This window comes from Stomoxys calcitrans, chromosome 2, assembly GCF_963082655.1.
Source record: "Stomoxys calcitrans chromosome 2, idStoCalc2.1, whole genome shotgun sequence".
Taxonomy (NCBI): Eukaryota; Metazoa; Arthropoda; class Insecta; order Diptera; family Muscidae; genus Stomoxys; species Stomoxys calcitrans.
Genome location: NC_081553.1, coordinates 125,082,480 through 125,099,749, shown reverse-complemented (window position 1 = coordinate 125,099,749; position 17,270 = coordinate 125,082,480). Strand labels below are relative to the sequence as shown.

Genomic DNA, 17,270 nt, shown 5'->3' with positions numbered 1-17,270 from the left:
TATCCTTTCCTTTCCTTTGTTTGTCTAAATAGTGACACCCGGAAAAGAACTCGATAAATGCGATCCATTGTGGGGGGTATAAAAGATTCGGCCCGGCCGAACTTAGCACGCTTTTACTTGTTTTTATTTAATTACCTTAAATGTAAGATTTAATCTAATCTTAAATATAAACTCATCAAAATATAATGCAGTGATATGAGGTTGTAAAAAGTCATCACCCTAAAATGCTTAGGAGGTATTTCTAAATCTAAACCGATTTCTAAGTAATTCAGCAGCAGAAGAATACTTGTTGTAGCATATATCCTGCGCAATTCTCTCCTCCAAACCAGACAATCGTTTATGTGACCGACCATCGGATTTGGCTACCTTATTATTCTGTTACCGCCGATAGATACAAACCAATCCCCAACTCGTCTTAATGAAAATGATGCGGCTAAATTAGCGATCGTTATTATTTAATTTAGTTTAATATATACAGATTTTGGTCTTTTTAAACGATTTAACACCGTCCAGGTGCGTATAATTGTTATGCGATAATTTGCAATTTAATACTTTACGACTATGAGGTATCTTAGGGAAACACGCTACGACTTGTGAAGATGCATATGATGATTGAAATGATATTCGGCATATTATCTATTTCTAGATCTATGAATTGAAAATGAGTGACAAGCAGACAGCAATGAAAATGTATTCATCAAAATCAACAAATTAACGCATTGGTTGTACTAATGCTCATTTATTTATGGGTGGCCAAATATATTTTATCTTGCGCTTGATGGGGAAAATTTAAATGCGATAAACAGTCAACTAGGGTCCACATTTTCATCCATGATCAGTTGCATGCCAATGACAATGATCAATTAATTTGAATATGAAAAGGTAACAGCCACGAATAATGAAGACAATGGCCATTAGTCTGAGAGAGTTTGTTTGGGTGACAACACGTTTTTGGGTAGGCTATAATTATTTACTGGTGCTTGCATTTAGTAGATTCATCCATCGGATAGAATAGGCTTAATGCTAGCATTTAAACACACTTGGCTAATATTTAATATGCGTAGCTTGGAAGTCTACCGAACAAATGGCGAAGATTAATTTTTTATTTAACCCATATCATCACTTTATTCTTGTGCATCTTTTGGTTTTACGAGTTTTTGATTGGGGCGCTCAGTGAAACAAAATGAATAAATCAATTTTACGCAATCCCCATTTTTTGCTATTTTGAGTCTCTGTTTAAAGCAGTTTTTACTTGTTTGTCTGTTTTGTTTATGTTTGGTTAAATTTTTTTCAATTTGTATATCTTTATTGTTTTCATTTTGTTACTTTGTTTATGAATGTGTTCATACAAAACTGATTAATGACCACATTCAAAAATAAAACATATGTATAAGTTGAAATAAAATTCGACAAAAAAACCAAATTTAAATCAAACTTCGAATGAAGTTGTGTATGCCAAGATATTTACAAAAATGTAGTCGCACTAATCAACTAAAGGATCGTTGTCAATAAAAAATGTTAACTTTACCCCATCTAAATACGAGTGCACCTGCCAGTTTGTTTGGACCGATATTGTTAGGGTGTTGATTTTTTTCACTCTCTTAGCAATGCGTTTTTGATCAGTCTACCATACTAAATTATCATTTGGTTTGATCACATCGAAATATTGATCTAAGACGCTCAATTTCGAACGAGCAAATCAAGCTTCTTCAAAATTTTGCACAAATGCGAGGTCAGCACAAAACTATCATTAATTTTTACCGCGGATCATGTGAATTCGATTTTTACACCCCACACCATAGGATGGGGGTATACTAATTTCGTCATTCTGTTTAGAACACCTCGAAATTTGTGACTGAGACCCCCTAAAGTATATACATATCCATGATCGTCATGTCATTTTAAGTCGATCTAGCCATGTCCGTCCATTTCATTGAGCTTCACTAATCTTCTGTTTGGAGACCACCGTAGCGCGGAGGTTAGCATGTTCGCCTATGACGCTGAACGCTTGGGTTCGAATCCTGGCGAGACCAATAGAAAAGTTTTCAGTGATGGTTTTCCCCTCCTAATGCTGGCAACATTTGTGATGTACTATGCCATGTAAACAAAGAGGTGTCGCACTGCGGCACGCCGTTCGGACTCGGCTTTAAAAGGGAGGCCCCTTATCATTGAGCCTTAACTTGAATCGGACTGGACTCATTGATATGTGAGAAGTTTGCCCCTGTTCCTTAGTGGAATGTTCATGGGCAAAATTTGCATTTGCCATGTCCGTCCGCCTGTCCGTCAGTCTGTCGAAAGCACGCTAACTTTCGAAGGAGTAAAGCTAGCCGCTTAAAATATCGAACAAATACTTTTTATTAGTGTAGGTCGGTTGGGATTTTAAATGGGCCAATTCGGTCCATTTTTTGATATAGCTGCCATATAAGCCTATCATGGATCTTGACCTCTTGAGCCTCTAGAGGGCACAATTCTCGTCCGATTTGACTGAAATTTTGCGCGAAGTGTTTTATTATAACTTTCAACTACTTTGCTAAGTATGTTTCAAATCGGTTCATAATCTGGTATAGCTGTCGTATAAACCGATCTTGGATCTTGACATCTTGAGCCTCTAGAGGGCGCAATTCTCATCCGATTTGGCTGAAAGTTTGCACGAGGTGTTTTGTTGCGACTTTCAATGGCGCAAATCGGTACATAACCTGATATAGCTGCCATATAAACCGATCTTGGATCTCGACTTCTTGCGCCAATAGAGGGCGCAATTCTCATCTGATTTGGCTGAAATTTTGCATGAGGTGTTTTGTTGTGACTTTCAACAACTGTGCTAAGTATGGCGCAAATCGGTACATAACCTAATATAGCTGTCATATAAACCCATCTGGGATTTAACTCTTTGAGCCTCTAGAGGGCGCAATTCTCATCCGATTTGGCAGAAATTTTGTACAACTGCTTCTCTCATGACCTTCAACATACGTTTGTTTGCCTAAAAAGAGATACCTCGCAGGGAACTAGACAAATGCGATCCATGGTGGAGTGTATATAAGATTTGGCCCGCTATTACTTTTTTTTGTGCAATTTTTGTGTGCCATATGGTAAAGCTACCCTATATAAAAGTGTTTTATCCGAAATATATGCACAAAATAGAAATCGGTTTCAATCACGAAAATAATTGGTCAAATTAATTTGTTAATTGAATCGGAAACTTATTTTAAAATAAAAATGTGATCTTAGAACATGTAAAGTATAAAATATTTATTTTTTTTCAAATTTGCATCCGCGGAGCCTCAGCTCACAGTTAGCCAAGTATTCACTCGCCAAGTGCGAAGCATTGTCACTCCGCGTTTGCGCATGCATGACAGCGTGTTGAAGATTTTATGGCTTCCCTAGTCGAAACAAGCTCGTCTTATCCACTCCTTAGGATGGAAAACTTGTGCCTCTGAGCCCATCATCAAAACAGCGTCCGCAGAAATCATTGTACGTGACTCCGATGCTCGCGGCCATATGACCTATAGCACAGTGTCATGTTATGATCCCTACTCAGTGACCTCTTCTCAGGGACCAGCAATTCCCTCGTCCACTGTACAACAGCTGGCCAAAGCGTTCTAGCAATCCAACAGCCTCTGCACTGCCCATTTCCTCTACTATGTTCAGTAGTAAAGGCACGTTTGCAAGACCGCCGTGAAGGATCTCTTCCTGGCATACAGTTTCGAATCGAGAACTAGGTATTTCGCCTTTCCAAAAACTGCGGAATGGTCCTGTTCAAAAACGGGAATCTGAAATCCGCTTTCTAATATCTCCGAGCTTTTCTCATCTCGATAGCCTTCACAGTGACCTTTCCATAATCTGCTGATCGTAGAGAGAAATCTGCCTTGAAGCAGCAAGCCGACGTCGTACTTATTTGTGATCAGTCTCACGCCGTCTCCGTTGATATCCAATAGGACTTCGTTTATCACTGGTTTCAAGAGAATTGGTGAAGACACGCCTCCTTGAGGCGTTCCCCTTGCCGCGAAGCATGTTAACCGCCCTCGTGTGTATCACCGTGTGGTCCGGTGCGACGACTATCGCGTTTATCCACAAGTTATTAAAATTTAAACTTTTTCATGAGGACCCTCAATATTGAGAAATGCTACCACTGTGTACTCTTTCTGTTGGAGAGACATCTCGGCCTCTCGTATCACTTCATATAGCTACGTCTCCGTCAGCCTACACTTGAGATTACATATTGTCATCACCGAAATTATCCTGTGTCAGTCCGTCCCTCACCTTCAGGTCTACCAGTCTTCCCAGTGTTCTTTTTTTCAAACTGTGACAGACTAATTGACCTATAATTCTTCGCAGTATTGTGGTTTATTTTTTCTGCTTTGGGGATAAACATCACCCTGAAGTCCTTCCATGCCCTTTTTATGTAGGACAGTGCCAGACTCGCAGCAGCGACGCGATGATCCCGTCTGGTCCGGCCGATTTGAACCGCCAAATGGTGTGAATCGCTCACGCTATCTTCTCTTTGTCAATGATGTCACTCATAAGATCCTCCATGGATGCGGCTCTTGTAGATATTACTATTTCCTGATCATTGTCTTCTACCTGGCTACCTGGAAAATGTGTCCTTATCAGTAGTTTCACCGTTTCCTGATTGTTCTCGGTGTGAGTCCCGTCTTCTCTCCTCGGACAGATTTGCGTGCTGGGATCCTTGCACAGCACTTTGCGCTATCTAGATGCTTGACAAGTGCCCCTGATTCTTTGCAGAATTTCGCCCAGGAACTCCTTTTCGCTTTCCTCCCTCTTGAATCTGCTAGGGCCTCACGATATTCAACTCAGCCCTGGACATGCCTTCCTTAAGCCTCTCATTCAGGTTCTCCTTAACAAGATTCATGGCGGACCCCTGTTCCCTTGCATCCGATCCAAGTTCACCAGAGGTACCTCCGCATATGTTCCCTTAAACTATCCCAGGTCGGCTTCTTTCCCTCTGTCTCGTGCTTAACCCAAAAATCTATACTGTAGTGATCCGAAAAGGAGCACTGGGTGGAGACCTTTCAGCTTGAAACGTCAAGCCAGTCACTGTTCGTTACAAGCGATATTCCTATAACCTGTTCGTGGATAAAATGTAACCCAAATGTGACTCACCTCTTTCGTTCGTATCCGTGCTACCTCACAGATCGCGGTGTCCGCTGGCGTCACCTCCAAGTAGAAGGTCGTGTGCCTTGTCCGAGAACCATATCTGAAGAGGGCTTTTCATTTTGTTAAGTACATGCAAGCCATGACCAGCAGCGGATACCTTTAAATCCTACTTGCTGTAGCGAGAAATCAGGGTAAGACTCTGATCACCATTCCCTAGCATAAATTGCGTGATCTGAGACCTTGAACTTTGTTACCTTGGTTCCTGAACCAAAATGCAAATTTTGACCATTAACATATTACTAAGAAACATGGACAGGGTCAGGGCCCTATTCGAGGGCCCTCTGATTAAGCCATCCCATACCAATGTTTGTTTGCGCTGCAAAATGTTCATTTCAAAATATCGTTATTTGTTGAGAAGTGCTTCTTAAACTTCATATTGTTCATATTCGACTTAGAAAATATTTAGTTCTTTGATTTTTTTACCCAGGCTGATCTCATTTTTGTGATTTGCGAAAACTTTTGTGAACAGATTTTTAATCTAAATACTGATTTATAAAATCGATCGAGAACATATGGGACTCGAATAAAAGATAATCGAAAGTAGACTACAAATCTGGTTGTTTTTGTTGTAGCAGTTCGTTGTGTTCTATCTTTCGTCTGCATGTTTCTGAGTGTCAAGATCCAGGAACTCTGCGACTAAGATGGGGTGCGACCGCAGGGATCTGAGTCTGAATTGAGTGGGTCTGGCGATCCCTGGTTACAATCGGGACATACATCTTGCACGTCAGCATCAATCCTTGCTCTGTAGGAGTTGAGGCGGCTGCATCTGCCGGAACGTAATTGAGCCAGATCTACTCTGGTTTGCTGGGGTAGGTCAATTTCTTCAGGTGAAATGGAAGGCGGTCGTTCTCCAAGGACCACATTCACCTGGTAGCCATTACAGCATCTGCTACCGTGTCTGCATGAATGTTATCTCGACCTGCTTGATATGCCGCTTGATCTAGGCGTTCTCTTTTGCAGCGCTGAACCTCACGCTCTAGATCATGTAGATCTACCTTAAAGCTTCTGGGCGGTGGATATCTATCCACAAGATGATGATTTGGATGGTCTCTGCTATAACAGCCCAAAAGGTATTGCTTAGACAGCATGTAGTTATGTCTTTGCACTGGTAGGATCTTTGTCTCCTGATGGAGGTGCTCCACATGAGAACTGAGGAGACAGCCCGTCGCAGTTCGGAGGGCGGCATTCTGACAGATCTGAATATTATTCTACTTCGTGTCACAAAGCTGACGTGACCACACTGGCGCTGCATAACTTACTACAGAACGGTCAATTGCTTTGTACGTGGTCAACAAGGTTTCTTTGTCTGCACCCCAAGTGCTGCCAGCAAGTGACTTGAGTACCTTGTTTCTACTTTTGACTTTATCGCAGATTGCTTTGGCATGTGGGGAGAATGTGTAAGAGCTGACAAATGTGGGACGACCTTACCTCACGCGTATTTGTAGTGAAGAATATGGCTGAAGATTTGTTGGCAGATATCTTCTGATTTCTCGCGTCGAAATATGAAGCAAGTTCGTTGAGGTGGAAGTTCAACCTATCGCAGATGTCAAAAATGGGTGGGGAGCCTGATGCCATGATCGTACAATCGTCCGCATATGATACGATCTCTATGCCGTCTGGAGAGGGTGGAATGGAGGATAGGTAGATGTTAAACAGTGCCGGAGATATCACCCCACCTTGGGGAACTCCCCGTTTCACTCTACGGTGCATCGACTTCTTATCCCTAAATTCCACAAATGACTGGCGAACACACAGATAACACACGACCCAGAGTTTCAGGACTGGCTGGAGGGACGTGTTGGCGATGTCCTCAAATAGTATGGCATGACTGCCCGTGTCAAATGCCTTCGATAGGTCTAGTGCCACGAGGACCGTCCTATCACATGGCCTGGGCTGATTGAAGCCACGGCAAATGTATGCGCTGATGGCATGCAAAGCAGTTGTTGTGCTATGCAACTGCTTTGTTGCTCGGCGAATGGAAATTCTCCTACGAGGCTCGGGAGGAGTAATGCCTCAAGCATCTTTGCTACTGGTGAGGGAAGGGATATCGGTCTGTACGACTCCCCCAAACTCAGGTCCTTTCCAGGCTTAGTAGCAGGATCACTCTGCCACAAATCTATCTATATATATAAGAATGAATTTGTGTTTGTTTGTATGTTTGTTTGTTTGTTTGTGGGTTTGTAAATTTGTTTGTTCCGTATAGACTCAAAAACGGCAGAACCGATTTTATTCAAATTTTCACAGTGAGGAATGATTCGGAAGAAGCAATAGGCTATATAATTTATTTCCCTCTTCCCCCTAACCCTAAAGTACTACTCAAAAATAAAAGTGGACCGATCGGGACAATATAGGATTCAAATGAAAGGTATTCAATAGAAGAGTACGAATTTCATAATAAAAGTTGGGTCCAAGTACCTGGGGCCCGCCCCAGAACCAAAACCTCTTAAAATAGATTTATTTGACGATCATGACAATGTGGGACTCAAATGAAAGGTATTCGGGAGTAGATTACAAATATGGTCAGTAAGTAGAAATAGGCTTTATAAATTATTCATAACGGAAAGGGCGGACCCTCCACTGTTACCCCAAAAACACCACCCGATATAAAAAGTGAACCGACAACGATAATATGGGTATCAAATGAAAAATATGCGGGAGTAGATAACGAATCTGGCACACAAATTGATGTCGAAGTATAGGGCGTCACCCCACCCCTACAGAAACTCCCTAAATGGGTTCATTAGCCAATCACGGATATATAAGACTCGGTTTGTTTGTTCCGTATAGACTGAAAAACGGCAGATCCGTTTTTCTCGAAATTTTCGCATAATGTGTAGGTTGGTCTGGAAGGAAACATATAATTTTTCGATATCCTAAGGGGACGGACCATCCCCCTTAAGCAAAAAACACAACTCAAAATCAAAAGTTGACCGATCGGGACAATATAGTTATCAAATGAAAGGTATAAGAGAGAAAATACGAATATGGTATTACAATTTGAGTCTAAGTACCCGTCGGACTGCTCCAACCCCAAAACTCCCCAAAACAGACATATTGGACGTTCATTTCAATATGGGGCTCAAATGAAAGGTATTCGGTAGTAGATTTCGAATCTGGTATACAAAATCTGGTCGACGTATAGGGGGTAAATTTTCATAGATTGTGGACGTTTGTCTGGAAAGAAACATAGGCAATAAAATTTTTAGATATCGGGTGGAGGCGGACCCTGCCTCTTACCCCAAAAACTCCACTCATATAAAAAAAATGGTCGATGGGCACAACAAGGGTATCAAATGAAAGGTATTAGAGACCAGAAAACAAATATGGTATTAAAATTTGGCTCCAAGTACCCAGCGGGCACCCCAACCTCAAAACTCCTCTAAACAGATATATTCGAAGTTCATGTCAATATTGCAGTAGATTACAAATATGGCATAAAACATTAGGTCCAAGTAATGGGAGATCGCACACCCCCAAAATACCCCCCAATGGTCATATTAGCCCACCATGACTATATGGGACTCAAATGAAAGGTATTAGGGAGTAGATAACGAATATGACATTAAAATGTGCGTTAAAGTCTAGGTGGCGCTCTTCCTCCTAAAGATACATCAAATGGGTTATTTGACCCATTATGACAATGTGGGACTATATGGGAATAAAGAACGAATTTGATATATATTTTCAGTGCAAAGTGCCGGTGGTCGCCCCAGCTCCAAAACACCCTCCAATCGGTTCATATTTACCGGCCATGGTAATATGGGGCTCAAATTAAAGGGATTTGGAAGTGCAGCACGAATTTGATATCCATATTTGAGTCGAAATATCGGAGGTGCCATCCCTCCCCTGTTGAGAACATTACCTTGGGAAGAATATTACCACCAGGAACCGAGAAGGAACAAATTCTCACACATCAATGAGTGCTTTCCGATTCAAGTTTCAACTTAATGCTAAGGGACCTTTTTTTATAGCCGAGTCCGAACGGCGTCCCGCATTGTGACATCTCTTTGGGGAAAATTTTTTAAATGACAATGCATGCCATTGTACCTTGCAAATGTCGCCAACATTAAGTGGGGATAAACACCGTTTTGTCCTTCTCGCCAGGATTCGAACGCGCTCAGCATCATAGACTACAATGGCACGAATTCGATATCCGCATTCAGGGCGAAATGTCCCCGCACTAAAATGATATTAGAGAGTTAAAGAAGGCGCAGCGGAGCGGGCCCGGTTCGGCTAGTCTGGTATAAATGTAAGGCACCAAAAGTGTGGAAAATGGCTTGATACATGAAAAAACATGTTGGGTGGTATCCCAGATTCGTTAAAATTGATTAACACAATTTTACACAAATTCGCTGTTTGGTAACTACATCTAAAAATAACCACTTTGACCTTCCTCAATTTTGCCTCCTTAGGTCTAGGGCGTTGATATGTTGATGATTCAATTAAACAAGCAGTCAGTCACGCAACAATACTTCACATACATGCACCTGTTTAGAAATGGAAATTAATTTTTTTTTATCAGTGTCAAATAATCTTTAAGATTTGCATGGTGTATAAAGCCCTACTGCATACTCTTAGGATGAAACAAAAACTGGAAATATTTCATAAAAATTATAAAACTGCATTTAAAGACTTCTGTGCGGTCACAACATGAGTTGCTTTAATTAATTCAATTTATTTTGAAACAATGCATCTAGCCCGAACCCATGATGCAGTTTTTTGTCACAGCCTGACTGGTATGCTGACGGTGGGAGTCCAAAGCGATGATTATCTGTGGAGAGGCATGCCGAAAACTTTGAAATTCGATATGCATTAAATCTGTGTGGCCTAACCACATGATAGGGCGTATAAACAACGACTTCAAATCAAATTAATTTTATTTCTACTTAGAGTGGTTGTGAATTGCTTAAATTTTAAATGGCATATTTAAGGGTATGCTGCAATGCATAATACCCCAATATGTATACCGGTTGAACGCTTATTTTAGGGGGAACATTATTTCGCAAGTTTGTCTGCTAGCCGAAGTGATGGGCTTCGATTTGTTTTTTTTTGTTATGTACAAAGAAAAATGGGCAATCTTATAAATACTCTGCATGATGAGAATTGTAACAGTAACCTATCATACGCTGCTATAGTTAGAGGTCACAAACTTCGACAGTTTTCTGGAAATCCAAAATAAGATTGAAAATGCGTGCATTTCTGGTAAGTGAAGGAGAATCTCTCCGAGGCATTATATTTCATATCAAACTTTTCCTTGCGATCTTCTAGTTGGTATGCTTTATTGCGGTGACTACAGCTCAGTACAGCTATGCCCCCCAGGTTAATAGTAATGGTCCAGTCATTGGTGCTACCAACTCTGAAGATTTGCCCCTACAATCTCAAGTGCCTTCACCTGTGCGAGAAGAATATAGCAAATCATTCTATTCGTACAGCGCTCCCGAACATGAATTCGAAGATGTAAATGCCGGCGAACACATTGCCAATGCTCTAAAGAAAAATCTGCGCGTCGTATTCATTAAGGGACCTGATAATAAGGGTCTTGAAGAAGCAGCCATTCAATTAGCCAAGACAGCTGCTGATGACCGTACTGCCATCTATGTACTTAGCAAACAATCGGACATTGGCTCTCTGGCCAATCAATTGCAGCAACTTAAGTCGACCACCGACACTAAACCTGAGGTTCACTTTGTCAAGTATCGCACACAAGCTGATGCGGAAAATGCTCAACGTGCCATTCAGGCTCAATACAATACCTTACCTGGTGCCTCCACTAGCAGTGGTCCTGATTCTGCTCCAGTTTTGGACTTTGCCTCAAAACCGCCGGCTGCGTCTTCGGCTAATAGGGCTGCTGTTGCTAATCCATCTCCTCCATCAACTTCTGCCCCACCATCAAGAGGTTATGCTTCACCAAGGGGTTCTTACATTCCCCCCAACAAGCGATACTAAGTACCAACTGCTAGATTCACTATTGGAATCTCTCCACGATGACTGTTGTTAATTTATTTTATTACATCATATAATATTTATATTGAAGCTTGTAAATAGGATTCATTTTTTACACATTTGTTATATATAAATAAATTATTGTATTTAATCATAGTTTTCTGAATTAGCTTTTCGCTGCGCCGGACTAGTTACCACTTATTATACCTTACACCACTACTGTGACATTAGGTTAGGTTACGTTGAAAAGAGGATGCAGATATTAATTCGCCCCATGCCACTATGGACATACACCTAAGTCAGTAATCGGCTTGTTGTGCGCTATAAAACTATAAAGTAACATCTAAAAAGAAAATTTTAAGTTAGGAATTCCGTGCTACTCACAAAATTCTTAATTGTTTTCAATACCACTCCCTTAAGTTGGTTAATGTCTGATATTGTATCTCCACCTAAGTGGACGCGAAAGCCGGGCAATGACAAAGGAAATGCTCCAACGTCTCATCATCTTCCCCGCATGACCTACACAAGCTATCACTTGCCGCACCGATTTAACATAAGTGAGCTCGTAGTCCAATGTTTCCCGTTATAATACCAATAGCTATACTGACCTCCTTCTTGCTTCTCGTCTTCTCACGATCTGGATCCCCTTATAGGATTTTCGCCGTCCTACCGACCGTTTCGCTGTTCCACAATGTTGCATGCGAATTCGTCGCCCACTCCCATAACTCGGACTGCGTCGACCCGAAAGGCTTCGGGTTAACCAAGTTTATTGTCGGCAGTCCTCTGGCCTTCATCGCCAAATCGTCTGCCCTCTCATTCCCCCTTACTTCGTTATGGCCCGGCGCCTAAAAGATGTGGATTTTGCCATCCTCAGAGAATGCGTTAATCTCCTTCTTACACTGCAAGACTGTTCGTGACCTTACCTCCCTGGTTGTTATTGCCCTTATGTCAATGTTGCTGTCCTTAATGATTTTCACAGTCAACGTCCTCGCATTAGCACTACACCACTTTACGCATTCCATGATCGCCCGGGTCTCTGACTGCAGGACTGTATTATGGTCAGGCAGCCTAAAACAGATCTCAGTCCCTGGGTTCGCAATTTATACTCCTAGGCGCACTCTGTCCTCTATCTTTGATCCTATAGGGTTCCGTCAATCCAATACTGTGCCGATGGCAGCAGTTCCTCGCACTCGACTTCAAGGTTAATGTCAGGTATCCGATCGGAAACCTCTTCCCTTCCTTCCTGGTTTCCTATCGTCGCCTCGATAATACCGCGATGATATGAGCAGCTCCCATCCTCAAGCCGCAGTGGCTGCCTCACACTTAATCTAAATGTCAATGAGTCGGATATCTAGAATAGTCGCCAGTGCCCTATTGGGCGTGATCCTCATCGCTCCGCCTATTCCAAGACAACATGTTCTCTAAACCTGTTGTATGGTCCTTATGTTGCACTTTTTCTCCATAGCAGTCCACCAAACTACTGAGGCGTAAGTAAGTATTGGTCTTGAAAATATATAATTAAAATTTTTATGACAAATAACTCAGGTCCTCGGCCTAGTACCAGTGTTAGCATAGAATAATTGGCAGTTGATATGGTTCAGTCCAGAAACTTTGTTCCGGGTCGTCCATGGCTCCTGAATTAAGGCAATATGAATCTTGCCCTTGATTTTCTCCATCGAAGCGTGTCTGGATTACCTCAATCATTGATCCTCCAGTAAATGGGCATCTTGGGAGTAGGTGATGATCTCATCGTCTGCTCCCTGTTCATTGACTTTCCTGTAACTGCACTCCCTGATGTCATCGTTTTGGGTTCTTTGCCTAGTATAGTCTTCCGACTTTTTATAAAGTGGGTAATGAACATTTATTAATAGAGGTGATGATAAAAATAACTTTAATTATAGCCATTTCCATGTCCATAGTCCAAGTATTCTTGTAATCAGGGTAAAGGTCGTGTTTGTAGTCCAAACATAACGAAATTTTACACATGTCACCTTTTCGTTTCAAGGACAAACGCTATTTTGGTAAAATTCGGTTCAGACTTAGAAATAGCTCCCGCACATGTCTATCGACCGATTTACATATATAAGACCGATTTATATATAACTAAAATTTTTAACCGATCCACACGAAATAAGGTACAGATTATTTCGTTACCGATCTGAACTATTTTGTATAGATTCTATTGGTTGCCCAAAAAGTAATTGCGGATTTTTCATATTTTTCATATGACTCTGTAATTGCATTCTTTCTTCTGTCAGTTATTAGCTGTTACTTTTAGCTTGCTTTAGAAAAAAAGTGTAAAAAAAGTATATTTGATTAAAGTTCATTCTAAGTTTTATTAAAAATGCATTTACTTTCTTTTAAAAAATCCGCAATTACTTTTTGGGCAAACCAGTATATATATGAATCGCCCTATTTCAATCATTAGACCATTTTAACTTAAATTATTTGTAGACCTGAATAATATTTGTGACAAACAGACATTCAGAGCGGGTTTGTTTTTTCTGCTCCCTCTTCGGAAAAAATGTTTCGGCTCCGCCAATTTTTTTCACTCAACTCCACTCCTCTCCTTCAATTTTTTAATTAAATTTCTTTACCCTCCACTTCGTCGTTCTGTTTGTAACTTATTGAAATATTGGTCCAAGACCCCATAAAGTATATTCATAGTTGGCCATCATGATATTTTAAGTTGTTCCAGCCATGTCCGTCCTACTGTCTGACTTGCGAAAGCTAGCTAAGTAAGAGTAAAGCTAGGCGCTTGAAATTTTCTAAAAATACTGCAAATTTTGAGAAGTTTTTATACGGCATAGTACTTCACAAATGTTGCCAGTATTAGGAGGGTCTCGCCAGGATTCGAACCCAGGCATTTAGCGTCATATGCGGACATGCTTACCTCTGCGCTACAGTGGCCTCCACAATATACTTCCTATTAGAATAGGTCGATTGGAACTGTAAATGGGCCATATCGGTCCATGTTTTGATGTAGATGTTAACCGATCTCAGATCTTGACTTCTTGAGCCTCTAGAGGGCGCAATTCTCATCAAATTTGGCTGAAATTTTGCACCATGACTTCACCTATGAACTTCAATATGCGTACTAAGTATAACACGAATCGGTCATTAGCCTGATATAGCTTTCATATAAACCGATCTCCCGATTTTACTTCTTGAGCCTATGAAAGGCGCAATTCTAATCCGATTTGGCTGAAATGTAGCATATTGACTTCTACTATGGTCTTCAATATCCAAACCGAGTATTTCTCGAATCGGTGCATAACCTTGAAATTTTGCACAGTGACTTCTCCTTTGACCTTAAATATGGGTGACAAGTATGGCTTGTATCGGTCTATTACATGACATACCTCCCATATAAACCGATCTCCCGAAACTAATTCTTGAGTCCCTATAGGGCGAAATTCTTATCCGATATGACTGAAATTTAGCATATCGACTTCTACTATGGTCTCCAACATCCAAACCGAGTATTCCCCCAAACGGTGCATAACCTGATATTGCTGCAAAAACATATCAGTTCTTATGCTTAATTGCCGTCTACATCGGGCTTTATCTTCATAAAACCCCCATATTAACCGATCTGACTTTTTTAGCCGCTAGAGGGAGCGCTTCTCATTCGATTTGTCTAGAATTTTGCAAACTTGTTTTTTATGACTTCTGACATTCTTGTCAAGTATAGAGACAATCGGTCCATAACAGTATACAGCTACCTTATAAACCGATCTCCCGAAAGCATTTCTTGAGCCCCTAGAGGGTGCAATTATCATTCGATTTGGCTTAAATTTCACATAATTTCTCCTAAGACCTCCGACATTTTTGCCAAGTCTGGTCTGAATCAGTCTATAACCTGATAATACTCCTATATAGTCAGACATCCCGATTTTAATCTTGAGCTTCTAGGGGGCGCAATTCTTATTCGATTTGGCTGACATTTTGCATGGTGATTTCTCCTATAACCTCCAACATACAATAAGTAAGGTCGGCCCGAGCTTTGAATACATACCCTCCACCTCGGGTATATATGTAAATCACCTTTCGTCATTGTCCGGTAAAAATTGCTTTATTTATGCACCCATAGCAGCTACATCCAAATATGGACCGATTTGGACCAAATTTTGCACGTACATTGAGTGGTCCAATAAATACAAGTCGCGGTTCAATTTTTTGCTGTCGCTGTTCTGTTTAATATTGGCCTTTTTGGCAGCTGTATCCAAATAGGCCGTTCTGAACCATATATTATGTATTAAATTTCAGCGAAATCTGATAATAAATGCGTCTTTTATGGGGCCAAGATCTCAAATCGGGACATCGGTCTATATGGCAGCAACATCCAAATCTGGTCCATCTGGGCCGTCTCCAGAAATTATATTGAGGGGCCTAACACCACTCACTGTCCTAAATTTCAACGAAATCGGAAAATTATTACGCCTTTTATGGGCCTAAGACCTTAAATCGAGAGATCGGTCTAAATGACAGCTTTATGCAAATCTGGACCGATTTAGGCGAAATTGAAGAAGGAATGGCCTACAACTCACCGAATGGCCTACAACTCACTGTCCCAAATTTCAGTAAAATCGGATAATAAATGTGGCTATTATGGACCTAATACCTCAAATCGGCAGATCGGTCTATATGGGGGCTATATCATGATATAGTCCTATATAGGCCATCTTCGAACTTAACCTGCCGATGGACAAAGAAAGAACCTGTGCGAAGTTTCGGGTCAATATCTTAATTTTTAAAAAAGAGTGAAGCGTGATTTCAGCAGACAGACGGACGGACATGAGTAAAACGTCTTAGATTTTTACGACGATCAGAAGTAGATATTCTTTAAATGGTCGGAAACGGATATTTCGATGAGTTGCAAACTGAATGACAAAATGTATGTAGTTCCATCCGTGGTGGGTATAAAAATCAAAAATAAATCCCAAAAAAGTGAAAAGAAGAAATAAAAACAAATTATTGAATTTTGTATTTATTTGTATTAAAAGAATTCTGTTAACTCTTAAAGATTTAACAGAATTCTTTCCGTTTTAGTTTCTTTTGGATTATTGTTTAATCTCAGGGCATTCTTTATCTTTTTATAACTAATAAGTAATTATGTATGTCATTATAGGTAACCCATTATTTTCTAGTCCTAGATATTCCAAAGTGTTGTAAAATTTTGATTACTGGTATTCCAGTGGGTAATGATATGTGCTTACCTAGTTTTTGCAGGGTCTAGTCGAAAAACTCTTCAACAGGCGGGTTTTAAGTTAGCAATATTCTAAGTAATTTCGGTTCAATATCATAGAATCCAACTAAATTTGTATTTACCAATGATCAACCGAACACATTGCTTAGTTGTATAATAGAAAAGTCAAAATCTATATAATCTCCAAGAGCAATATCAAAATTGTTAAAACTTGGATCTATAGTTTTTCCAAAGGTATAAGTGAAGGTACCGTTTTCCGTTAAGCTTATTAACATTTATTTAAATGGATTGGGTAGAGTACCTACAACCAAAGCATATATTTTGAATAACCTACAATATCTTTTTGAGCAAATCCCATTTCGAAAGCATTTTAGGTAGGATTTTTTATTTGGTCTAGTCGACTTACTGACACGGTGTCTTGTTGAGCGATATTCTTAGCTTATGCGCGACGTCCTTAGATGCTGTTATCTGCGATATCCGATATATTCAAAAGATACTGGAATAGCAAATATTGTGGTTTAAAAAAAAACTTCTGTAGTTTTACACATAAATGTCTGCTCAAGTTGATAAAAGCAGTTTAGTGAGCTATCAAAGACAAATTACTATGATGATAATGTTCTGTAGATCTTTTATTTCCAGAAGTCATATTCCATACTCCTAATACTAGGCTTTCATTAAACATCTTTATTACATTGTTCCATATTGTTTGGAAATTTGAATAGGAGCATAAATGTATGCATTCAATAAAGTTGAGATTAATCACTAACTTTGGTGTTTTGAAATGAGTGTCGCAAAGTTTTGGTGAAAAATTTTACTGTGGCAACGCTATGGCAGGGCAATAGAAAAATCAATTTCTCTATTGGTTGTGGAATATGTCGAAAGCTTTTCTAGCTCTGCTGATATTCATAGTAAATCCTTAACGTATGCTTTTTGTTTTTAAAAA

At 40.2% G+C, this 17,270-nt stretch overlaps 1 protein-coding gene across 1 annotated transcript; it reads left to right on the top strand.

The window, feature by feature from the left end:
- Positions 1-10,362: 10,362 nt before the first annotated feature.
- On the top strand, positions 10,363-11,121 carry LOC106083646 (uncharacterized). The gene is made up of 2 exons (XM_013246792.1): positions 10,363-10,377; positions 10,444-11,121. Exons 1-2 carry the CDS (start codon positions 10,363-10,365, stop codon positions 11,119-11,121), a joined length of 693 nt encoding a protein of 230 aa, XP_013102246.1.
- Positions 11,122-17,270: the final 6,149 nt, after the last annotated feature.